Source organism: Salmo salar, chromosome 04, assembly GCF_965601325.2.
Source record: "Salmo salar chromosome 04, fSalSal1, whole genome shotgun sequence".
Taxonomy (NCBI): Eukaryota; Metazoa; Chordata; class Actinopteri; order Salmoniformes; family Salmonidae; genus Salmo; species Salmo salar.
This window is the reverse complement of record NC_138294.1, coordinates 12,951,361-12,977,234: the sequence shown is the minus strand read 5'-3', so window position 1 is coordinate 12,977,234 and position 25,874 is coordinate 12,951,361. Positions and strand designations below refer to the sequence as shown.

The 25,874-nt window shown below is 42.2% G+C and overlaps 1 protein-coding gene across 2 annotated transcripts; it reads left to right on the top strand.

Annotated features, from left to right (window-relative positions):
* The first annotated feature begins 708 nt into the window (after nt 1-708).
* LOC106602166 (uncharacterized) lies at nt 709-16,525 on the top strand. 2 transcript variants are annotated; one of them, XM_045716397.2, is made up of 6 exons: nt 709-1,054; nt 1,950-2,045; nt 10,869-11,342; nt 11,522-11,688; nt 11,949-12,052; nt 14,411-16,525. In XM_045716397.2, exons 1-6 carry the CDS (start codon nt 952-954, stop codon nt 14,568-14,570), a joined length of 1,104 nt encoding a protein of 367 aa, XP_045572353.1. In that variant the 5' UTR covers nt 709-951; the 3' UTR covers nt 14,571-16,525. The 2 variants fall into 2 exon arrangements, with proteins under 2 accessions (XP_045572353.1, XP_045572354.1); XM_045716398.2 differs by lacking the exon at nt 1,950-2,045.
* Nucleotides 16,526-25,874: the final 9,349 nt, after the last annotated feature.

Sequence of the window (25,874 nt, the reverse complement as noted above, 5' to 3'; positions counted from 1 at the left end):
CTGTGAGTATAACAGAACTCATATGGCAGGCAAAAACCTGAGAAAAATCCAACCAGGAAGTGGGAAATCTGATGCTTGGAGTCTTTTCAAGTTATTGCCTATCTAACACACAGTGACTTAGGGTTCATTTTGCACTTCCTAAGGCTTCCACTAGATGTCTAGACTAAAACCTGGAAGGAGAGCAGAGAGGACTGTCTGGAGAGAGGAGCAGACCTGGTGATCATAAACAGTGATATGGAACAGGTGAGTGAGTGAGAATTTTAACAAAAGCACAAATTAATAAATAAAGTAACAATGTCCTTGAACATGGTCTACCAGATTCCTGATCAAGTGTGATTGTACCTTTAAAGTGTGACCTGCAGTTGGACACAGACAGAGGGCAGAACAGAACGCTGCACAGACAGAGCCGCACACTGCACACAGGCAGAACCACACGCACGCACAAACGCACGCACATCTGTGAAGTTGCCCTTTCAAACCTCTGCTAAAGATGCAGACAGATTTCTTACAAACTTCTGAATATTTCCTCAAACTGATGTCACACAGACAGTATAGAGGAACAAATTCCCCTATTTCGCCATCGATTGCTAGTCATGGAGTGCAAGCCATAATGTCACTTCCTTATGAACAATGCCACAAACAGGCCTTGCGAAATACGACGTCCTGCTTGAAAGTGATTGGGTACTTAAAACATTCTATCAACTGCAGTCGACCACAGACAGTCATCAGAGAGGTACCAGTGGAGACGCATATCAAAGCAAATACTCAACTACTAGTCATCATACAGTAGATATTACCATTAGGAGTCAGTTAGAAAGGTAATCATGAGTAAGTTAATAGTATAAGTAAATGCTAAAATAATGTATATTACAATAAGACGTCAAACAGACTGAATTAGTTGATTCATTGATTGATTGGGGTAATCATTGATATTCGGTACAGTTAGTTAAGATGGCCGACTACGTCAACAAACAGGTGATTGAATTAAATGAAGTTACTGAAGAAAACCGGAACAGAGCAACGAGGAGCATGAAGAGTGAGACCCAACTCTCAGGTAAGGACAAATAATTCTGTGTATCTTATTCTCTCTCACACACACTGTAACACACACCTAACAATGCAGGCATGAACCGAATGCACAAAACACACACTAATACCACATAATAGAAAAACACTTGTACATTTTTATTGTTCTGTCTTCTGGGTGGTTCAGTTGGTACGGAGCTTCGGGTTCAAAACATGCTGGGGTGACGTTCACTAAAATGTATCAATTCAATGTATTTTTTCACTTCAATTTTAAAAACGATTAGTAACTTTTTAAATCTACGATTATTTGAAAATAACCTCTTTAAACAACAGCACAGTGGACACCCCGCCGGGGTTGTAAAAATGTAACCACTCTCAAATTCATAGACAGAGCTACAGTATGTTTTCAAGGACTGATCATCCACGAGATCAAAATGATAGTTTCAACCATCTGAGGCTACACAGTGTTTGTTTACAATTCCATGGTAGAACAAACTTATATTTTGGGTCCTGATGGGGTTAGAAAGTTAAACTAAGTTCATAGAGCATTTACGTTTTAAGTTCCATTCTTCAGAATCAATGGGGAAATATTTAAATTTAAATTTAAATGTAAAAAAATAATGTGATATTGCAGATTGCCCATTTAAATCATGCTACAGCAATCGCAGATTGCCCCTTTAAATCATGCTAAAGTTACATGTAATTTCTTCATACAGTAGCTTCCTGTTTTCAGAACTGAGATGACAGCACTCTTGAGCAAACTCTTCCTGCAAACCCTAAATCGGGGGAAAGCCAATGGCGCAATGGAAATGTTTGTTTCTCAAAGTTCTAATCATAATCGTTAGTGATGTAGGAGGATATGTGTTGTGTTTTAATCATAGTCATTAGTGATGTGGGACGATGGTGTGCATGTTCCTCTGCAGATGAAAGAACAAGACTCTACAGGCTGGCTGCTGTGTGTTTTGGAGTGCTGTGTGTTCTACAAGTCATTCTCAACGTCTCCCTGAGACTGGCTTTCTGTGAGTCAGGTTGTATCCCAAATGACACCCTACTAGTGGACTAGTCAATAGCAATGCATTAAATAGGGATTTGGGATGCTATTCCACGTGCATTCGGAAAGTATTCAGACCCCTTGACTTTTTCCACATTTTGTTACGTTACAGACTCTCTCTAAAGATGTATTTTTTCCTCATCAATCCACAAACAATAGCCAATAACGACAAAGAAAAAACATGTATTTAGAATGTTTTGCAATTTACTAACAATGAAAAACTGAAGCACCTTTGGCAGCTATTACAGTCTCAAGTCATCTTTGGTATGGCATTCAGGCCAAAAAGTTCATTCTTGGTTTTATCAGAGAAGAGAATCTTGTTTCTCATGGTCTGAGAGTCCTTCAGTTGTCTTATGGCAAGCTCCAAAAGGGCTGTTAAGTGCCTTTTACTGAGGAGTGGCTTCAGTCTGGCCACTCTACCATAAAGGCCTGATTGGTGAAGTGGTGCAGAGATGAATGTCTTTCTGGAAGCTTCTCCGATTTCCACAGAGGAACTATGGAGCTCTGTCAGAGTGAACATTGGGTTCTTGGTCACCTCCCTGACCAAGGCCCTTCTCCCCCGTTTGCTCAGCTCTAGGAAGAGTCTTGGTGGTTCTAAACTTCTTCCATTTAAGAATGATGGAGGCCACTGTGTTCTTAGGGACCTTCAGTGCTGCAGAAATGTTTTGATACCCTTCCCCAGATCTGTGCCTCGACACAATGCTGTCTCGTAGTTCTAATTATTCCTTCGACCTCATGGCTTGGTTTTTGCTCTGTCATGCACTGTCAACTGTGGGACCTTATATAGACAGGTGTGCGCCTTTACAAATCATGTCCAATCAATTGAATTTACCACAAGTGGACTCCAATCCTGTTGTAGAAACATCTCAAGGATGAACAATGGAAACAGCATGCACCTGAGCTCAATTTCGAGTCTCATAGCAAAGGGTCTGAATACTTATGTAAATATGGTATTTCTGTTTTTATTTTCAATAAAATCAAATCAAATAAAACAAAATTGTGTTAGTCACATGCGCCAAATACAAGTGTAGACCTTACAGTGAAATGCTTACTTAGCTTCTTACATCTAGACGTTCCGCTAGCATTCCCACCCAAAATTTCTGGTGAATTTACTAAATTACTCATCATAAACGTTGACAAAATACAGAACAATTATTTTAAGAATTATAGATACAGAACTCCTTTATGCAATCGCTATGTCAGATTTTAAAATAGCTTTTCGGCGAAAGCACATTTTGCAATATTCTGAGTACATAGCTCAGCCATCACAGGCTAGCTATTCAGACACCCGCCAACTTCGGGGTCACCTAAACTCAGAATTACTATTAGAGGAATTGTATTACCTTTGCTGTTCTTCGTCAGAATGCACTCCCAGGACTGCTACTTCCACAACAAATGTTGTTTTTGTTCCAAATAATCCATAGTTATGTGCAAATATCACAGTTTTGTTTGTGCGTTCAGGGCACTATCCAAAGGGTAACGCGCATCGCCAAGGGTAACACATATCGAAAAAAATAAATTCAAAATGTTCCATTACCGTACTTTGAAGCATGTCAAACGGTGTTTAAAATCTATTTTTATGCTATTTTTCTCGTAAAATAGCGATAATATTCCAACCGGACAATGTTGTATTCATTCAAAGAGGAAAAGAAAAAAATTGCGAGGTCTCGTGAATGCGCATCTCCAGTCTCTGAGTCACCAGGCAGACCACTCAGAAACTGACCTGCTATACTTTGCCCAGAGACAGGAGACGTGTCAATCCGGTTTCCGAAGGCTTTAGAGAGCCAATGGAAGCCTTAGAAAGTGTCACGTAACAGCTCAGATACTGTAATTTTGATAGAGATGCAACAGAAGGACTACAATTTCACAGACAGGCCACTTCCTGCCTGGAATCTTCTCAGGTTTTTGCCTGCCATATGAGTTCTGTTATACTCACAGACACCATTCAAACAGTTTTAGAAACTTTAGAGTGTTTCTATCCAATTCTACTAATTGTATGCATATTCTAGTTTCTGGGCAAGAGAACCAGATTAAATCGGGTACGTTTTTTTTAAGCCGGCCGTGAAAATACTGCCCCCTATTCACATCAGGTTAAGAGCCCCTAACCAACAGGGCAGTTTCAAAAAATACAGAAAAGAATAAGAGATAAAAGTAACAAGTAAATAAAGAGCAGCTGTAAAAAATAACAATATATACAGGTGTGTGCCGGTACAGAGTCAATTCGCAGGGGGACCGGTTAGTTGAGGTAGTATGTATACGTAGGTAGAGTTAATTAAAGTGACTATGCATAGATGACAACAGAGAGTGGCAGTGGTGTGGAAAGGGGAGGAGGGCAATGCAAATAGTCTAGGTAGTCATTTGACTAGATGTTTAGGAGTCTTATGGCTTGGGGTAGAAGCTGTTTAGAAGCCTCTTGGACCTAGACTTGGCGCTCCGGTACCGCTTGCAGTGTGGTAGCAGAGAGAACAGTCTATGACTAGGGTGGCTGGAGTCTTTGACAATTTTTAGGGCCTTCCTCTGACACCGCCTGGTATAGAGGCCCTGGATGGCAGGAAGCTTGGCCCCAGTGATGTACTAGTCTGGTCGCACGACCCTCTGTAGTGACTTGCGGTCGGAGGCTGAGCAGTTGCCACACCCGGCACTGATACAGCCAGTAAGGATGCTCTTGATAGTGCAGCTAGACCCTGTGTTGAGGATCAGCGTGGCAGATGTGTAGTTGCCTACCCTCACCACCTGGGGGTGGCCCGTCAGGAAGTCCAGGATCCAGTTGCAGAGAGAGGTGTTTAGTCCCAGGGTCCTTCGCTTATTGATGAGCTTTAAGGGCACTATGGTGTTGAACGCTGAGCTGTAGTCAATGAATAGAATTCTCACATAGGTGTTCCTTTTGTCTAGGTGGGAAAGGGCCGTGTGGAGTGCAGAAGAGACAGCATCATCTGTGGATCTGTTGGGGCGGTATGCAAATTGGAGTGGGTCTAGGGTTTCTGGTTGATGGTGTTGATGTGAGCCATGACCAGCCTTTCAAAGCACTTCATGGCTACAGCCGTGAGTGCTACGGGTTGGTAGTCATTTCGGTAGGTTACCTTAGTGTTCTTGGGCACAGGCACTATGGTGGTCTGCTTAAAACCTGTTGGGGCTCGGGGGCAGTATTGAGACATTTTGAAAAAAATATGTGCCCATTTTTAACTGCCTCCTACACCAACTCAGAAGCTAGGATATGCATATTATTAACACATTCGGATAGAAAACACTCTGAATTTTCTAAAACAGTTTGAATGGTGTCTGTAAGTATAACAAAACTCATATTGCAGGCAAAAACCTGTGAAAAATAGATCCCAAAAAAATGTGAATTTTGTGACTGTACTATTTAGTGTCATTGTTTTATAGATACCATAGTGAGAAAGGATTCATTTCGCAACACCTACGGCTTCCACTAGATGTCAACGATCTTTATAAAGTTGTTTGAAGCGTCTATGATAAACAGAGAGCAAATTAGAATCCAAGGAAGTTGACATGTCATCACTTCATTTTTTTGCGCCTGCGCATAAATCGGAGAAACGTGAGTTTGTCATCATTGTTTATCTAGACATAGGATAGGTTGTGTGAAAATATTACTGATGTTTAACGTTAAAAATGGACCAAAAGATTAATGCTAAACAACATTTGACATGTTTGAACGGACGTAAATAGATTATTTACTAGGTTTTTTTAGCTTTTCGGCGTGATTTTACACTCCCCCCACCACGTTTTGTGGGAGCATAATGAACGCTAAGTACTTGGTGTTATTTGGACATAAATTATGAACTTTGTCAAAAGAAACCACATTTGTTCCGGACCTGGGATGCCTGCCTTCTGATGGAGATAATCAAAGGTAAGGGGATATTTACAATGTTATTATCGATATTAGATGATGCTAACTGTATAGCATAGCCTGTTGTTCTTAGCATAGCACCCCGTTTATTGCAAAATGTGATTTCCCAGTAAAGTTATTTTGAGATCTGGCCATTCGGTAGCAATTACGAGATGATAATATATTATTCTTTGAATGACAATATTATAATTTACCAATGTTTTCGAATAGTAATTTTGTTATGTTCACCGGAAGCATTTCAGAGAAGAAAAAAATCTGAATTTCACGCTACTGTAAAATGCTGTTTTTGGATATAAATATGAACTTGATGGAACAAAAAATGCATGTATTGTATAACATAATGTCCTAGGAGTGTCATCTGATGGAGATTGACAAAAGTTAGTGCATAATTCTAGCTGGTTTCTGCTTTTGGTGACGCCTGACCTTGAATTGAAAATGGATGTTTGTACTTTTGTGGCTATGTACTGTCCTAACATAATCTAACTTTATGCTTTTGCCGTAAAGCCTCTTTGAAAATCGAACAATGTGGTTAGATTAAGGAGATGTTTATCATTTAAATTGTGTAAAATAGTTGATTGTTTGAGAAATTGAAATTATTAGATTTTTGATGTTTTTGAATTTCCAGCCTTGTTAGCAATCCCGACTCGGGGTTCATTGCTAACCTGTAGCCCCAACAGGTTTTAAAACATGTTGGTATTACAGACTCGGACAGGGAAAGGTTGAAATGTCAGTGAAGACACTTGCTACACGTCCTGGTAATCCGTCTGGCCCTGCGGTCTTGTGAATGTTGACCTGTCTAAAGGTCTTTCTCACATTGGCTACGGAGAGCATGATCACACAGTCTTCCGGTACAGCTAGTGCTCTCATGCATGTTTCAGGGTATAGCGGGATTTCTCATAAACTTCCGGGTTAGAGTCCCGCTCCTTGAAAGCGGCAGCTCTAGCCTTTAGCTCAGTGTGGATGCTGCCTGTAATCCATGGCTTCTGGTTGGGGTATGTACGTACGGTCACTGTGGGGTCGACATCATCGATGCACTTATTGATGAAGCCAATGACAGATGAGGTGTACTCCTCAATGCCATTGGAGGAATCCCGGAAGGTATTCCAGTCTGTGCTAGCAAAAGTCCTGTGGCTTAGCATTTGCTTCCTCTGACCACTTTTTTATTGATCTAGTCACTGGTGCTTCCTGCTTTAATTTTTGCTTGTAAGCAGGAAACAGCAGGATGGAATTATGGTCAGATTTGCCAAACGGAGGGTGAGGGAGATTTTTGTATGCATCTCTGTGTGGCGTATAGGTGGTCCAAAGTTATTTTCCCTCTGGTTACACATTTAACATGCTGATAGATATTTGGTAAAACTGATATAAGTTTCCCTGCATTAAAGTTCCCGGCTACTAGGAGCGCATTCTCTGGATGAGTGTTTTCTTGTTTGCTTATGGCAGAATACAGCTCATTCAATGCTATCTTTGCGCCAGCCTCTGACTGTGGTCGTATGTAAACAGCTACAAAGAATATAGATGAAAACTCTCTCTGTAGGTAGTGTGGCCTGCAGCTTATCGTGAGAAACTCTACCTCAGGCGAGCAATAGCTCGAGATATCCTTAGATATAGTGCACCAGCTGTTGTTTACAAAAATACATAGACCGCCGCCCCTTGTCTTACCAGATGCCGCAGTTCTATCCTGCTGGTACATCGTATAGCCAGACAGCTGTATGTTGATTTCTGTCTTCGTTCAGCCACGACTCTGTGAAGCATAAGATGTTATATATTTGATGTAAATGTATAAGATGTTATACATTTACAAAAAATTACAAAACCTGTTTTTGTTTGTCATTATGAGAATTGTGTGTAGATTGATGAAGAAAAAAATTATTTTAATCCATATCCAGAATAAGGTTGTAACGTAACAAAATGTGGAAAAAGGAAAGGGGTCTGAATACTTTCCGAATGTACTGCAATGCATTACTTTTGACCAGGGCCCATAGGACAGATATGTATTTCATTATCACACTATAGTTATGTTCTCACAAAGCAAGGATCACAATTCAGACTTACAGACGTTACAAAACTTGTGGGACCAGTAGTTTGTCAATATTGTTGACACACAAAACAAAATGTTGATTTCATTATTACTGAAACAGGATCCAAGTGGTATATATAAAGATCCAGTCAATTTGGAAAATTGGAGGGCTCTTACACTTCAGTGTTGAGATGCAAAAATTCTAGCTAAATGCTTGGCGCATAGAAATTAAAAGGTTTTGACAGATACTATTCATCCTAATCAGAGAGGTTTTTTACATGGACGATACATTGGAGATCATATAAGACCAGTACTGGAAACAATAGAATACTATGAAATGTTAGAAAAACCAGGCCTGCTTTTCATAGCTGATTTTGAAAAGGCTTTTGATAAAGTATGACTGGAGTTTATATATAAATGCATGGAATATTTCGATTTTGGAGAATCTCTTATAAAATGGGTTAAAGTTATGTATAGTAACCCTCGGTGTAAAATAGTAAATAATGGCTACATCTCAGAAAGTTTTAAATTGTCAAGAGGAGTAAAACAGGGTTGTCCACTATCGAGCATATCTATTTATTATTGCCATCGAAATGTTAGCTGTTAAAATTAGATTCAACAATAATATTAAGGGATCAGAAATCCGTGGCTTAAAAACAAAGGTGTCATTGTACGCTGATGATTCATGTTTTCTTTTAAAACCACAATTAGAATCTCTCCACAGCCTCTTACAGGATCTAGATACTTTTTCTAACCTCTCTGTATTAAAACCAAATGATGATAAGTGTTGATGATAATGATGATATTATGTATTGGATCACAAAAAAATGCAACTTTTACATTACCGTGTAGTTTACCAATAAAATGGTCCGACGGGGATGTGGACATACTCGGTATACATATCCCGAAAGAAAGAAATGATCTCACTCCAATCAATAGAAAATGAATAGAAAGTTAGCAAAAATAGATAAGATCTTGTTACCATGGAAAGGAAAATACCTGTCTATTTGTGGAAAAATCATCCTGATTCACTCTTTAGTCATATCACAGTTGAACTATTTGCTTATTGTTTTGCCTACACCTAGTGACCTGCTTTTTAAATTATATGAACAAAAAATATTCCATTTTATTTGGAATGGCAAGCCAGACACAATATACCAAATTTATATTTATATAACGAACATCAATTTGGAGGGCAGAAATTATTAAATACAAAAGTTATACTTAAATCTGAAATGGTTCTCCAGCAAATTACTGTAGTAACAATGTCTCACACCATGTTCAAGAATGGCCTTTTCCCTTTATTCAGATTGCAACTGCTCACTTCCGGTTATATTAAAGCGTAATCATCTCCAAAATATCGTTATTTTTGAATCAAGCCTTAGAAATTTGGTTGCAGTTTCAGTTTAATCCATCTGAAAAGAAAGAACAAATAAATCAACAAATATTGTGGTTAAACTCAAGTATACTAACTGAAAAAAAAATTTATTTTTCGAAGAAATGTTTAAAAAAGGTATAATTTTAGTGAATGACATCATAAATAGGACTGGTGGAGTTATGTCACACATGCAGATAACACAGACATATGGAAATGTCTGCTCTAACCAAATTTACATACCAACTGATTGCAGCATTGCCACAAAAATGGAAGAGGCAAGTTGAAGGGTGAAAAAGTAAAGAACTTGTTTGTCAGCCCTGCATTAAAAAACAAAAATGGTTAATGAAATTTGTGAGAAATAAAAATAAAAGCACCAAAAAATTGACAGCTGCGCCATATAAATTACAAAATAGTGGGGAAGAGACTTTCAATGTACCGATTCCATGGCACATGGTTTATGAATTGACACGCAAAACAACGGCGGATTCAAAACTCACATTTTTCAATTTGCAACCAATTGCAACCAATAGAATGTTATTTCTATGGGGGATACAATCTTCCCAGCTCTGCAGATTTTGCTGCGAGGAGGCAGAGTCATTAGATCATTTATTTTGGTACTGTCCATATGTTCTGTAGCTCATTCTTGGTCACACTTCCAGGAATGGCAACATTTACCTAGAACTAACGCTGCAGATAGCAGTACTGGGTGATTTAAAAAGTCAGTCAATCGATCAAAAATATAATTATTATTTTAGAAAAAATGTATCTTTAATTTACATTCTCTAGGAACTATGAGAATAGAAAGGTTCAGTACTTTTGTGAAGCATCACAGCACAGTTGAAAAATATATTGCAAATAGAAATCCCTAATGCATGGTGTTAAGAGATTGATGGGAGAAGTTGAACGGAGCTGAAGGGTGGGACCAATAACAACAAGATAACAAACGTAAAACATACAGGGTCTGTAAAATGTATACAGGTCCAGAAATGTTGTGAAATAGCAGAGTTACAAATAGAAATCAAACTGGATGGACATCAGAAATAGAGGAAGGCCAGGACTGAAAACAAACAAAATATAACTTTTGTCAAATAGCTTGTGTCTGTAAAATATGTATAAACTGAAGGTAGAAGCTTAAGTGTTAATGTGTATTAGTTTACTCCAATTGGAGGAGGGGTGGTAGGGTCTGTGGGGAATAATAAAGGTGTATTATAAAATGTGTATATGTATGTATATGTGTATATGTGTATGTATAAATAAAAAATATAAATAAAAAATAATAATGTTGACATTGTCCACAGAGAATGTAGTAACTACTGTAACTGGTGCCCTTGGCCATGTGTAAGTTACTGAACATGGTGTACATTGTAAACACCACAACCAGGACTGTGTCCCAAATGGCACCCTATCCTCTTTAAAGGGCACTACTTTTGACCAGGGTACATAGGGCTTTGGTCCATGGTACTGCACTATAGAAGGAATAGGGTGTCATTTGGGATGCATGACATGCAGGAACTTCTTTGTTTTTCAGCCCGCTCTAACGAAGAGAGAAACCAGTTACAGACCTGTTACAACACCACTGGCCTTGCGCAAGACAGAGACCAGCCAGATACCAGTAGTGGTATCATTGACCTGTGTACAGACAGGGACCAGCTGCAGAAGGAGAGAGACCAGTGTCGGAAGAACATGAACCAGCTAGAGAGGGAGAGAAACCAGTTACTGAGGGGCAGAGACCAGTCAGATACCAGTAGTGGTATCACTGACCTGTGTACAGACAGAGACCAGTTGCAGGAGGAGATAGACCAGCATAGAAAGAACATGAACCAGCTAGAGAGGGAGAGAGGCCAGTTACTGAGGGACAGAGACCAGTCAGAGAATACAGAGGACAAAAACCAGTTACAGGAGCGTTACAATGCCCTGACTAAAGACAGGGACTTGTTGAGAAACAGGGTCAGTGTTCTGACCAATGAGAAGGTGGCGCTGGAGAAGAAGATCTCTGAGCGTGGTAAGTAGTCAAGTCAGTCACTAGGGCTGCATCCCTCTTCTCTATCTTTCATTCTGTGCACTGTGTGCAGTACACACCAATCATGGATTCACCAATAGTTAAATGACAATGTAAAAAAATATTCAATACAATAAACAATGTGTTATATATTTCACATATTATGTACATTTCTTCATCAGGGATAAACATTTGTCGGAAAATCGGGAAACCTTGTCCAGAGGGTTGGAGGCTCTTGGGATCCAGCTGTTACTTCCTGTCGACTCAGATGAAAACCTGGGAGGAGAGCAGACTGGACTGTCTGAACAGAGGAGCATATTTGGTGATCATAAACAGCTTGGAGGAACAGGTGAGTGAGTGAGTGAGTGAGTGAGTGAGTGAGTGAGTGAGTGAGTGAGTGAGTGAGTGAGTGAGTGAGTGAGTGAGTGAGTGAGTGAGTGAGTGAGTGAGTGAGTGAGTGAGTGAGTGAGTGAGTGAGTGAGTGAGTGAGTGAGTGAGTGAGTGAGTGAGTGAGTGAATCAAACATCTCTTGGTCAGTAATGTATCTTCCAGTATTTAACACATGTAGTCTATAGTAGTTGACAATATCAGTATCTTTCTCACCAACAGCAGTTAATCTTTGGCGTCAATAAGAGAGCCTGGATTGGTCTGACTGACTCTGTTACTGAGGGGACCTGGAAATGGGTGGACGGCACCCCACTGACCACCCCAAGGTAAGAGACTACTGCTCTATAATAACACTGACCACCACAAGGTAACAGACTACTGCTCTATAGTAACACTGACCATCCCAAGGTAAGAGACTACTGCTCTATAATAACACTGACCACCCCAAGGTAAGAGACTACTGCTCTATAGTAACACTGACCACCACAAGGTAACAGACTACTGCTCTATAATAACACTGACCACCCCAAGGTAACAGACTACTGCTCTATAGTAACACTGACCATCCCAAGGTAAGAGACTACTGCTCTATAATAACACTGACCACCCCAAGGTAAGAGACTACTGCTCTATAGTAACACTGACCACCACAAGGTAACAGACTACTGCTCTATAATAACACTGACCACCCCAAGGTAACAGACTACTGATCTATAATAACACTGACCACCTCAAGGTAAGAGACTACTGCTCTATAATAACACTGACCACCCCAAGGTAAGAGACTACAGCTCTATAATAACACTGACCACCCCAAGGTAAGAGACTACAGCTCTAAAAACACTGACCACCACAAGGTAAGAGACTACTACTCTATAATAACACTGACCACCCCAAGGTAAGAGACTACTGCTCTATAATAGCACTGACCACCCCAAGGTAAGAGACTACTGCTCTAAAAACACTGACCACCCCAAAGTAAGAGACTACTGCTGTATAATAACACTGACCACCCCAAGGTAAGAGACTACTGCTCTATAATAGCACTGACCACCCCAAGGTAAGAGACTACTGCTCTAAAAACACTGACCACCCCAAGGTAAGAGACTACTGCTCTATAGTAACACTGACCACCACAAGGTAACAGACTACTGCTCTATAATAACACTGACCACCCCAAGGTAACAGACTACTGATCTATAATAACACTGACCACCTCAAGGTAAGAGACTACTGCTCTATAATAACACTGACCACCCCAAGGTAAGAGACTACAGCTCTATAATAACACTGACCACCCCAAGGTAAGAGACTACAGCTCTAAAAACACTGACCACCACAAGGTAAGAGACTACTACTCTATAATAACACTGACCACCCCAAGGTAAGAGACTACTGCTCTATAATAGCACTGACCACCCCAAGGTAAGAGACTACTGCTCTAAAAACACTGACCACCCCAAAGTAAGAGACTACTGCTGTATAATAACACTGACCACCCCAAGGTAAGAGACTACTGCTCTATAATAGCACTGACCACCCCAAGGTAAGAGACTACTGCTCTAAAAACACTGACCACCCCAAGGTAAGAGACTACTGCTCTAAAAAAGGAGTAGGACTGATTCTCTGTGTTGCTCATAATCCAATGAGTACAAGGTGAGATATGATCCTCCAGGTGTATGGAGACTTTTACCAAATGACATATTGCTTCAAATCATATTTCCACTCATAGATGTCATTCTACAAGCACTAAAGATATATCATAGAAACCAAGTACTATTTGCATATGAACATTATATAAAAAAGAATACAAATAAAGTTGTGTTTGTAGGTCCAAGCTTGATGAGGTATCCTCAAGATTGACTGTTTACTTTGACATTTTTTTTGTTGATTTTTGCGCTGACTGTATGCAATGGCTCTCTTGCACTGGTTCTTTGCACACTCACTAGATTCTACCCACACACTCACTAGACTCTACCCACACTCACTAAACTCTACCCACACACTCACTAGACTCTACCCACACACTCACTAGACTCTACCCACACACTCACTAGACTCTACCCACACACTCACTAGACTCTACTCACACACTCACTAGACTCTACCAACACACTCACTAGACTCTACCCACCACTCACTAGACTCTACCCACACACTCACACACTCAGACATACTACACTGATACTCCAACACACACACTACACACACACACTCAAAACACACACAACCACACACACACACACACACACACACACACACACACACACACACACACACACACACACACACACACACACACACACACACACACACACACACACACACACACACACACACACCCCCCTTTTCACATGCAGTGCTGCTACTCTGTTTATTATCTATCCTGATTGCCTAGTCCCTTTTACCCCTACCTACATGTACATATTACCTAAATTATCTCAACTACCTCGTACCCTTGCACATTGACTCGGTACCGGTATTCCTTGTTGTTGTTATTTTATTGTGTTAATATTTTCCTTTTTCTATTTAGCTAATTTTTTATTTTTATCTGACATTTTAACTCTGCATTGTTGGGAAAGGACCCGTAAGTAAGCATTTCACGGTAAAGTCTACACCTGTTGTATTCAGAGCATGTGACAAATCTTTAGCATTTTATTTTCTCTGTCTTGTTTACCCTGTAGTTACTGGTACTCACCGCAGCCTGATAATGGTGGTGACAACCCAGCAAATGGGGAGGAGGACTGTGTTGAGCTGAACACAGAAACATGGCATCCTGTAAAAGCATGGAATGACCAATCATGTGAAGACAATCGTTACTGGATTTGTGAAAAAAGTGTTTAACAACACCATGACAACAGAGGAGGCAGGTGGGAGGGCATGCGGGCTCATTGTAATTGCTGGAATGCAATTTATGGACCGGTATCAAACGCATCAAACATATATAAAACACATGTTTGACTCCGTTCCATGAATTCCATTCCAGCCATTACAATGAGCCTGTCCTCCTATAGCTCCTCCCACCAGCCTCCTCACATGACACCATACTGTAACACAGATACAGATACCTGCTCGGCCGAAATGAAGCAGCTTGCACTCTTGGCCTCGCACGCTAGCAGTGAAAATTTTGCAGAAACATAACACTGTGTTTCATATCTTACTGCTTTCTTCAGTGCGCTGTGCTCTCCTGACACCAAATAATCAATCATTTTTAATATTAATTCAATGGATTGGCGATTGCATTGTCTGTGGATCTATTGGTGCGGAAAGCAAATTGAAGTGGGTCTAGGGTGTCAGGTAAAGTAGAGGTGATATGATCCTTGACTAGTCTCTCAAAGCACTTCATGATTGCAGAAGTGAGTGCTACAGGCGATAGTCATTTAGTTCAGTTACCTTTGTTTTCTTGGGTACAGGAACAATGGTGGCCATCTTGAAGCATGTAGGGACAGCAGACTGGGTTAGGGAGAGATTGAATATGTCCATAAAATTTGAGATAATTTCTGTTCCTTAAAGATAATAGCAGTTCACTCAATCTTAAACCCGATGAACATTCAACTGTCAAATGGGACTTAGATGAAGATCACATCAAATGTCATGACCAATTTATGCAGAAGTCCAGGTAATTCCAAAGGGTTCACATACTTTTTCTTGCCACTGTATCACTAACCACAATACCTTTGTTCTCTCTCTGTTCTCCTGTACGCTCCTCTGTCTGTCCTGTGGACCTCTGTCTCTCTATGTAGATGCAGAATAATATCAGTGCATTTGCAATTGTATTGTAAACACACAAAATCTATGCACTTACTCCTGCAATTAGAACGACTGTCTCTGTGTTTGCTGAGCTGCATCTCTCACCCTCTTTCTCAAGAAGAAATTCTGTATGTCCATCTTGTTTTTTCAACAGATAATTGAGCTGACATTACCAAAAGTAGCTAGTGTCATGTTAGTCATTGATGCCCCTCAAGTTAGCTAGCTAGCTAGGTTTATTAGCAATTTTTTGTATATTTGGACAGTAATTGATTAGACAGTAATTGGTTAGTGATACTATTTGGGTGGTGAACAGAGCTCCAGCAGTTGGATTTAGTGTCCAGTGTCCAAAAAGCTAATCTAGGTTGTCCCTAACGTTAGTTAGCTAGTTTAACGTAATCTGTCAGTGCAGCTTTTGAGTCAACATGTTGAATTGTAGCTAAATTACTCGAATCTGGTTTACTGTGAGGTCAATAACTCTGAATAGCCTCATCATGGGCTAACAAAAGTAGCTAGCTATAGTAGTAGCAAGCTAAGAAAGTTTACCTCCGGTTCTCCTTCTCATCTTTGTACGCTCTCCCTCAGAGAATGAACAGATGCCCGACAACATATTAATTATTTGGACGAATCAAAATGACTTTGAAAACAACTTTGACTCCACAGTATACAGAAATGCTGGTTTTAGGTACCACTAAAAAAGGCAGGCCAGGGCTCATGATTGGAGTATTTATTGCAGTGTGTAATGCAGTGTAACCTAGTTTGCTGTACACCCTCCCAGCAGGGCGAAAGACTCGGGCTGAGGCAAAATCCTTCATGGCTAATGCCAAAGAAAGCCCAGTTCTAGTGGCATCAATTTTCTCTATAGTTTAAGAGTGTGTAGACATACTGTAATCTGTAAAATGCTTGTATTCAATGTTTTTAATATAAACATGTTATGTGATTTGCCATAGGCTTGTGATTTTTCCATGATCAATTATTACATAAACTGCTTTAATAATAAGAAGAATTAAGGCACAGATGAATAAATAAAGGAAACGTCCTTTAACAAGGTCTACCAGCTTCCTGATTGAATGTGATTGGATTGTTAAAACAGTGTGACCTGGACACACACAGAGGGCAGAGAGGTACTGAGATGGCACACACACACACACACACACACACACACACACACACACACACACACACACACACACTGTGTTCTGTGAAGTTTACCTTTTAAACCTCTGATTAAGATGCAGACAGATTTTCTACATACACTTTGAAATAACTCCTCACACTGACGTCACACACAGACAGTATTTAAAAAGGCCATTAGTGGCATAGAGAGAGAGAGTCATAATGTGAACTCCATTTGAAGGCCAGTCAAAGTGATAGGATGAAAGACTGCACTCGTCACTACTTGTTGTCAAGCAGCTATCATGTTATATCACTCTGTTTAGAATATCCTGTTAGGTCTACCAACTTCCTGCTTGAAGGTGATTGGATTCTTAAAACATTCTATCAACTGTAGTGGACCTCAGACAGACAACAGAGAGGAACCTGGTGGAGATGCACATCAGAGTAACTACTCAACTACTAGTCACTGAAGTTCAAATCAAATGTATTTATATAGCCCTTCTTTCATCAGCTGATATCTCAAAGTGCTGTACAGAAACCCAGCCTAAGACCCCAAACAGCAAGCAATGCAGGTGTAGAAGCACAGTGGCTAGGAAAAACTCCCTAGAAAGGCCAACACCCAGGAAGAAACCTAGAGAGGAACCAGGCTATGAGGGGTGGCCAGTCCTCTTCTGGCTGTGCCGGGTGGAGATTATAACAGAACATGGTCAAGATGTTCAAATGTTCATAAATGACCAGCATGGTCAAATAATAATAATCACAGTTGTTGAGGGTGCAACAAGTCAGCACCTCAAGAGTAAATGTCAGTTGGCTTTTCATAGCCGATCATTGAGAGTATCTATACCGCTCCTGCTGTCTCTAGAGAGTTGAAAACAGCAGGTCTGGGACAGGTAGCACGTCCGGTGAACAGGTCAGGGTTCCATAGCCGCAGGCAGAACAGTTGAAACTGGAGCAGCAGCATGGCCAGGTGGACTGGGGACAGCAAGGAGTCATCATGTCAGGTAGTCCTGAGGCATGGTCCTAGGGCTCAGGTCCTCCGAGAGAGAGAAAGAAAGAAAAGAGAGAAAGAGAGAATTAGAGAGAGCATACTTAAATTCACACAGGACACCGGATAAGACAGGAGAAATACTCCAGATATAACAGACTGACCCTAGCCCCCCGACACATAAACTACTGCAGCAGCAGAGACACTGTTAGAACAAGTTAGAATCATACAGTAGATATTACCATTAGGAGCCAGTTAGAAAGGTAATCATACAGTAGATATTACCATTAGGAGTCAGTTAGAAAGGTAATCATACAGTAGATATTACCATTAGGAGTCAGTTAGAAAGGTAATCATACAGTAGATATTCCCATTAGGAGTCAGTTAGAAAGATAATCATACAGTAAGTTAATACTGTAAGTAAAAGTAAGTTTTATATATATATATATATATCATATATATTACAAAAAGAGGTCAGACAGACCTAATTGATTGATTGGGGTAATCATTGATATTCGGTACTGTTAGTTAAGATGGCCGACTACATCAACAAACAGGTGATTGAATTAAAGAAAGTTACTGAAGAAAACTGGAACAGAGCAACAAGTGTGAAGACTAAGACCCATCTCTCATGTACAAAGAATTATCTATTTTTCACTCTCACACAGACACGGATGCAGGCAGGTATGCAGGCATGAACCTGCATACCTGTGTGTGGTGGTGGTACCTTACTGGTCATCAGGCTACAGAGGATGGTGGGACTATCTGTGTTCATATCCACAGTACTGGATGTGTGAAAAAGGCCTCTTGTAGGTACTGCTGTTTAAGGAACTCTGAAGACAAATTATATATTTTGTTAGAATGGCACTCTGAACTAGACATTGGAAAGAAAGGCACACACACACACACTAATACCACATAATAGGAAAAACGTGTACATCTTCTGTGTGGTTCAGTTGGTGCGTAGCATGGGGTTCAAAACCTGCTGGGTCACGTTCACTAAAATGTATCAATTCAATGTATTTTTTTAGTTTAGTTATTGGAACTATTTAAATACGATTAATTCAAAATAGCCTTTTTCAACAACAACACAGTGGACACCCCACCACTGTTTTTGGTAAACAGCTGAGGGACGGGGCTGTAAAAATGTTACCACTCTCAAATTCATACACAGAGCTACAGTATGAATGCAAGGACCGACCATCCACGAGATCTAAATGATAGTTTTAACTATTTGAGGCTACACAGGGTTTGTTTACAATTCCATGGTAGAACAAGCTTATTTTTTGGGTCCTGATGGGGTTAGACTGTTAAACTAAAGTCAGAAGGCAATTATAAATTACAGTTAAACAAAATGTGATATAGTAATCACTGATTGCCCCTGTAAATCATGCTATAGCTATATTGTCTAATTTATTCATGCAGTAGCTTCCTGTTTATCAGATTTGAGATGACCACAAGCTTGAGCAAACTGTTGCTGCCAACCCTCGATGGGGGAAAACCAATGGTGCAATGGAAATGTTTGGCTCTCAGAATTCTAATCATAACCATTAGTGATGTAGGATGACGTGTGTTCTGTTTAGAACAATCATTAGTCATGTAGGATGACGGTGTGTGTGTCTACATGTGTTTCTGTGTCTGTTTTTCTGTGTGTGTTTCTGTGTCTGTGTTTCTGTGTGTCTGCGTGTGTATGTATGTTTGTGTGTGTGTGTGTTTCTCTGCAGATAGAAGACTAAGACTCTACAGGCTGGCTGCTGTGTGTTTAGGAGTGCTGTATGTTCTACAATTCACTCTCAACATCTCCCTGAGACTGGCTTTCTGTGAGTGAGACTGTGTCCCAAATGACACCCCATTAGGGCACTGGTCAAACGTAGCGCACTAAATAGGGGATAGGGTGCCATTTGGGAACCTTTTCGATTTGGGAACCTAGGGTGTCATTTGGGACCCTATTCCATGTATAGTTTTAACCAGGGCCGATAGTACAGATATGTATGTCATTATCACACCATAGTTCTGTTCTCACAAACCAAGGGTCACAATTCAGACTTACATACATTACATAGCTTGTGGGACCAGCAGTCTGTCAAAATTGCTGACACACTAAAAAAAACAGTGTCCCAAATAGCATTCTATCCTCTTTAAAGTACACTACTTTTGACCATGGCACTTAGGGCTTTGGTCAAAAGCAGCTCACCATATAAGTAATAGTGTCATTTGGGACACATCCCAGGAACTTCTCTTTTCTTTCTTTCAGCCCGCTCTAATGAAGAGAGAAAACATTTATAGGGCTGTTGCAACACCACTGGTCTGGTGCAAGAACAGACAGATACCAGTTGTATCATGGCTCTGTGTACAGCGAGACCAGTGCCGGACGAACAGAAACCAGTTACTGAGGGAAAGAGACGAGTTAGACAGAGAGCAACCAGCTGCAATAGGAGAGAGACCAAGAGAAAACTGACAAAAAACAGTTACAGGAGTGTTACATTGCCCTGACTAAAGAAAGGGACAGGTTTAGTGACAGGGTCAGTGTTCTGACCAATGAGAAGGTGGTGCTAGAGAAGAGGCTCTCTGAGTGTGGTAAGTAGTCAAGTCAGTCACTAGGGCTGTGTCCCCATTCTCTACCCTTCATTCTCCAGAAGTGTGCCCTTGTTCAGTCATGCATTTAAATGCATTGGATTGGTGCAATCATATTCCTTTAAATCAATGAGGGAGAGTGTACAAGTGTATATTTCGGGAGAAGGGTTTAGCTTCGGAATTTAACCTCATGAGTGCACCCTCAAGGATTTGCCAACAGTTAATTACAATGTTAGAATTTGTTGTTCAATACGTGTAACATAGTATATTTCTCTGACAGAGCTAAACAGTGGAAAACCTGTCCTGAAGGAAACCTGTCGCAATATGGAGAGAGGGGAACGAGAGGGGAGTTAGGGAAGAGTGGAGGAGTGAGGGGAGGATAGAGAGGGGATAGGGGAAAGAGAGAGGGGAGAGGAGAGGGGGAGGGGAGGAAGAGAGAGGCAAGAGGGGAGGGAGAGGGAGGAGAGAGGGGAGGAGGGAGATGGAGAAAGGGGAGGAGAGAGGGTAAAGAAAGAGAGAGAGGGAGAGAGAGAAGAGAGGGGAGAGAGGGGAGAGGAGAGGGGGAGGGGAGGAAGAGAAAGGAAGAGGGGAGGGAGAGGGAGGAGAGAGGGGAGGAGGGAGATGGAGAAAGGGGAGGAGAGAGGGTAAAGAAAGAGAAAGAGGGAGTGAGAGAAGAGAGGGGAGAGGGAGGAGAGAGGTGAAAGAGAGAGGGGAGAGAGAGAGGTGGAAGAGGGAAAGAAGGAGGAGAGGAGAGGGGAAAGAGAGGGAAGGGAAGGGAGAGAGAGAGGAGAGGAGAGAGAGGGGAAAGAGAGGGGAGAGGGGAAAGAGAGAGGGAGAGAGGGGAAAGAGAGAGGGAGAGAGGGGAGAGAGGGGAGGAGAGAGAGTGGAGAGAGAGAGTGGAGAGAGGGAGGAGAGAGAGGGGAGGAGAGAGATGAGAGAGAGCAAGAGCGAGAGGGGAGAGAGAGGGAGAGGGAGTGAGGGGAGAGAGATAGAGAGGGGAAAGGGAGAGAGGGGAGAGAGGGGAGGAGAGAGAGAGTGGAGAGAGGGAGGAGAGAGAGTGGAGGAGAGAGATGAGAGAGAGCAAGAGCGAGAGGGGAGAGAGAGGGAGAGGGAGTGAGGGGAGAGAGATAGAGAGGGGAGATATTGAGACAGAAATGGGAGAGCAGTGGAGAGAGATGAAAGATAGAGGAGAGGGGAAAGGGAGATAGAAAGGGAGAGAGGGGAGAGGAGGAGAGAGGGAAGAGGAGGAGAGAGAGAGGGGAGATGGAGAGAGGGGAAAGAGAGAGGAGAGGGAAGGGAGAGAGAGGGAGGAGAGGGAGATGGGAAGAGAGGGGAGGAGAGAGAGAGGAGAGAGAGAGAGGGGAGAAAAGGGAGGGGTGAGAAAGATGGAAGAGATAGAGGGAGAGAGAGAGGAGAGATAGTGAGACAGCTTTGTCCTCTTCCCTCTAAACAGTTTATTTATTAAGTATTACTTCTATGAAATGGTATTGCTTCTATAAAATGAACAATGTGTGGATGCTGTGTTCTGTGTTGTGTTGTGTTCTGTCTAGTGGCCATAGAGACTATAACACATTAACATTTTAACTTAGGTTAATTGAAAAAAGAAAACATTAGGTAATATGTAAATGTTTTAGCTTTGCTTTAGGACTCTTATCCCCTAAACTGAAAAAACATGTGAAAACTCTACACTTGGTGCCAATGCTTAGCTAGTCTTACTAACAATACTTCTGGTCTGATATCAATCATCGTTTTCACACTGACCATATTAATTAAGTACAGCCCTCCTCCTGCCCTACATTTGACCTGATCCATGGGCCTTGGTCAAAAGTAGTGAACTAAATAGTGGTCAGGGTGCTATTTGGGACACAATTTGGCCTCTCCCCAAGCCTGACAAAGAAAAGAAACAAAACAATCCTCAATTACTCACCCATTCAATACAATACATTGTTAACTGTTGAGGTAACTTGGTAGTGTGAATAATTCCTTAACCATACTGATCTAAAGACACAGTTCATTAATAAGAAGAATTAAGGCACATATTAAGTAATGAAGGGAAAATGTCCTAGGAGATTTCCCAGCTTCCTGATTGAATGTGATTGGATCATTAAAACAGTGTTACCTGTAGTTGGACATAGACAGAGGGCAGAACAGTAGTAAGAGGACACACTTGCCACACTGACACGGACTCACGTCAAGTTCCCTTTTTAAACCTCTGAGAAAGATGCAGATCAATATCCTACACACACTTCTGAATAACTCCTCACACTGATGTCACACACAGACAGCATAGGTAAAAGAAAAATAGCCCCTAAACGGCCCCTACATGGCCACGGTGCAAGCCATAATGTGACCTCCGTTTGAAGGCTTGGGATGACACAAATAGGAGTCTGTAAGATGCATTTAGTAATTGGTCAATTGCCAATAGATTAGTAAGAGACCACATAAGAGGATGTGTGAGCCGGGTGTATGTGGGTGGAACTTCCCCCAGAAGACCAGGAAGTTACTCAGGAATCAGATAACAAGGGAAATAGAAGAAGAAGAAAGTGACGCAACTATAACCAGCATGTTACTGTACAACCAGTCAGGACATGTTACTGTATAACCAGCCAGGGCATGCTACTGCATAACCAGCCAGGACATGTTACTGTATAACCAGACAGGACATGTTACTGTATAACCAGCCAGGACATGTTACTGTATAACCATTTACATTACATATACATTTACATTTAAGTCATTTTGCAGACGCTCTTATCCAGAGCGACTTACAAATTGGTGCATTCACCTTATGATATCCAGTGGAACAACCACTTTACAATAGTGCATCTAAATCTTTTAAGGGGGGGGGGGGGGGGGGGGGGGTTAGAAGGATTACTTTATCCTATCCTAGGTATTCCTTAAAGAGGTGGGGTTTCAGGTGTCTCCGGAAGGTGGTGATTGACTCCGCTGTCCTGGCGTCGTGAGGGAGCTTGTTCCACCATTGGGGTGCCAGAGCAGCGAACAGTTTTGACTGGGCTGAGCGGGAACTGTGCTTCCTCAGAGGTAGGGGGGCCAGCAGGCCAAAGGTGGATGAACGCAGTGCCCTTGTTTGGGTGTAGGGCCTGATCAGAGCCTGAAGGTATGGAGGTGCCGTTCCCTTCACAGCTCCGTAGGCAATCACCATGGTCTTGTAGCGGATGCGAGCTTCAACTGGAAGCCAGTGGAGAGAGCGGAGGAGCGGGGTGACGTGAGAGAACTTGGGAAGGTTGAACACCAGACGGGCTGCGGCGTTCTGGATGAGTTGTAGGGGTTTAATGGCACAGGCAGGGAGCCCAGCCAACAGCGAGTTGCAGTAATCCAGACGGGAGATGACAAGTGCCTGGATTAGGACCTGCGCCGCTTCCTGTGTGAGGCAGGGTCGTACTCTGCGAATGTTGTAGAGCATGAACCTACAGGATCGGGTCACCGCCTTGATGTTAGTGGAGAACGACAGGGTGTTGTCCAGGATCACGCCAAGGTTCTTAGCACTCTGGGAGGAGGACACAAGGGAGTTGTCAACCGTGATGGCGAAATCATGGAACGGGCAGTCCTTCCCTGGGAGGAAGAGCAGCTCCGTCTTGCCGAGGTTCAGCTTGAGCTGGTGATCCGTCATCCACACTGATATGTCTGACAGACATGCAGAGATGCGATTCGCCGCCTGGTTATCAGAAGGGGGAAAGGAGAAGATTAATTGTGTGTCGTCTGCATAGCAATGATAGGAGAGACCATGTGAGGATATGACAGAGCCAAGTGACTTGGTGTATAGCGAGAATAGGAGAGGGCCTAGAACAGAGCCCTGGGGGACACCAGTGGTGAGAGCACATGGTGCGGAGGAGCGACCTGTCAGGTAGGACGCAATCCAAGCGTGGGCCGCGCCGGAGATGCCCAACTCGGAGAGGGTGGAGAGGAGGATCTGATGGTTCACAGTATCAAAGGCAGCAGATAGGTCTAGAAGGATGAGAGCAGAGGAGAGAGAGTTAGCTTTAGCAGTGCGGAGAGCCTCCGTGACACAGAGAAGAGCAGTCTCAGTTGAATGCCCAGTCTTGAAACCTGACTGATTAGGATCAAGAAGGTCATTCTGAGAGAGATAGCAGGAGAGCTGGCCAAGGATGGCACGTTCAAGAGTTTTGGAGAGAAAAGAAAGAAGGGATACTGGTCTGTAGTTGTTGACATCGGAGGGATCGAGTGTAGGTTTTTTCAGAAGGGGTGCAACTCTCGCTCTCTTGAAGACGGAAGGGACGTAGCCAGCGGTCAAGGATGAGTTGATGAGCGAGGTGAGGAAGGGGAGAAGGTCTCCGGAAATGGTCTGGAGAAGAGAGGAGGGGATAGGGTCAAGTGGGCAGGTTGTTGGGCGGCCGGCCGTCACAAGACGCGAGATTTCATCTGGAGAGAGAGGGGAGAAAGAGGTCAAAGCACAGGGTAGGGCAGTGTGAGCAGGACCAGCGGTGTCGTTTGACTTAGCAGACGAGGATCGGATATCGTCAACCTTCTTTTCAAAATGGTTGACGAAGTCATCCGCAGAGAGGGAGGAGGGGGGGGGAGGGTGAGGAGGATTCAGGAGGGAGGAGAAGGTAGCAAAGAGCTTCCTAGGGTTAGAGGCAGATGCTTGGAATTTAGAGTGGTAGAAAGTGGCTTTAGCAGCAGAGACAGAAGAGGAGAATGTAGAGAGGAGGGAGTGAAAGGATGCCAGGTCCGTCATAACCAGTCAGGACATGTTACTGTATAACCAGCCAGGGCATGTTACTGTATAACCAGCCAGGACATGTCACTGCATAACCAGCCAGGACATGTCACTGTATAACCAGCCAGGACATGTTACTGCATAACCAGCCAGGACATGTTACTGTATAACCAGCCAGGACATGTTACTGCATAACCAGCTAGGACATCTTACTGTATAACCAGCCAGGACATGCTACTGCATAACCAGCTAGGACATGTTAATGTATAACCAGCCAGAACATGTTCTGTATAACCAGCCAGGACGTTACTGCATAACCAGCTAGGACATGTTACTGTATAACCAGCCAGGACATGTTCTGTATAACCAGCCAGGGCTGGTTACTGTATAACCAGCCAGGACATGTTACTGTATAACCAGCCAGGACTTGTTACTGTATAACCAGCCAGAACATGTTCTGTATAACCAGCCAGGGCATGTTACTGTATAACCAGCCAGGACATGTTCTGTATAACCAGCCAGGGCATGTTACTGTATAACCAGCCAGAACATGTTCTGTATAACCAGCCAGGGCATGTTACTGTATAACCAGCCAGAACATGTTCTGTATAACCAGCCAGGGCATGTTACTGTATAACCAGCCAGAACATTTTACTGTATAACCAGCCAGGGCATGTTACTGTATAACCAGCCAGGACATTTTACTGTATAACCAGCCAGGGCATGTTACTGTATAACCAGCTAGGACATGTTACTGTATAACCAGCCAGAACATTTTACTGTATAACCAGCCAGGGCATGTTACTGTATAACCAGCTAGGACATGTTACTGTATAACCAGCTAGGACATGTTACTGTATAACCAGCTAGGACATGTTACTGTATAACCAGCCAGAACATGTTCTGCATAACCAACCAGGATATGTTACTGTATAACCAGCAGAACATGTTCTGTAAAACCAGCCAGGGCATGTTACTGTATAACCAGCCAGGGCTGGTTACTGTATAACCAGCCAGAACATGTTAC

Excerpts from the sequence above, each read along its gene's own strand:
- LOC106602166 (XM_045716397.2), top strand. The coding sequence starts at position 952 with ATGGCCGACTACGTCAACAAACAGGTGATTGAATTAAATGAAGTTACT. Across the intron at positions 2,046-10,868 it reads CTCCCTGAGACTGGCTTTCT|CCCGCTCTAACGAAGAGAGA; the intron begins GTGAGTCAGGTT and ends TTTGTTTTTCAG. Across the intron at positions 11,689-11,948 it reads TAAACAGCTTGGAGGAACAG|CAGTTAATCTTTGGCGTCAA; the intron begins GTGAGTGAGTGA and ends TCTCACCAACAG.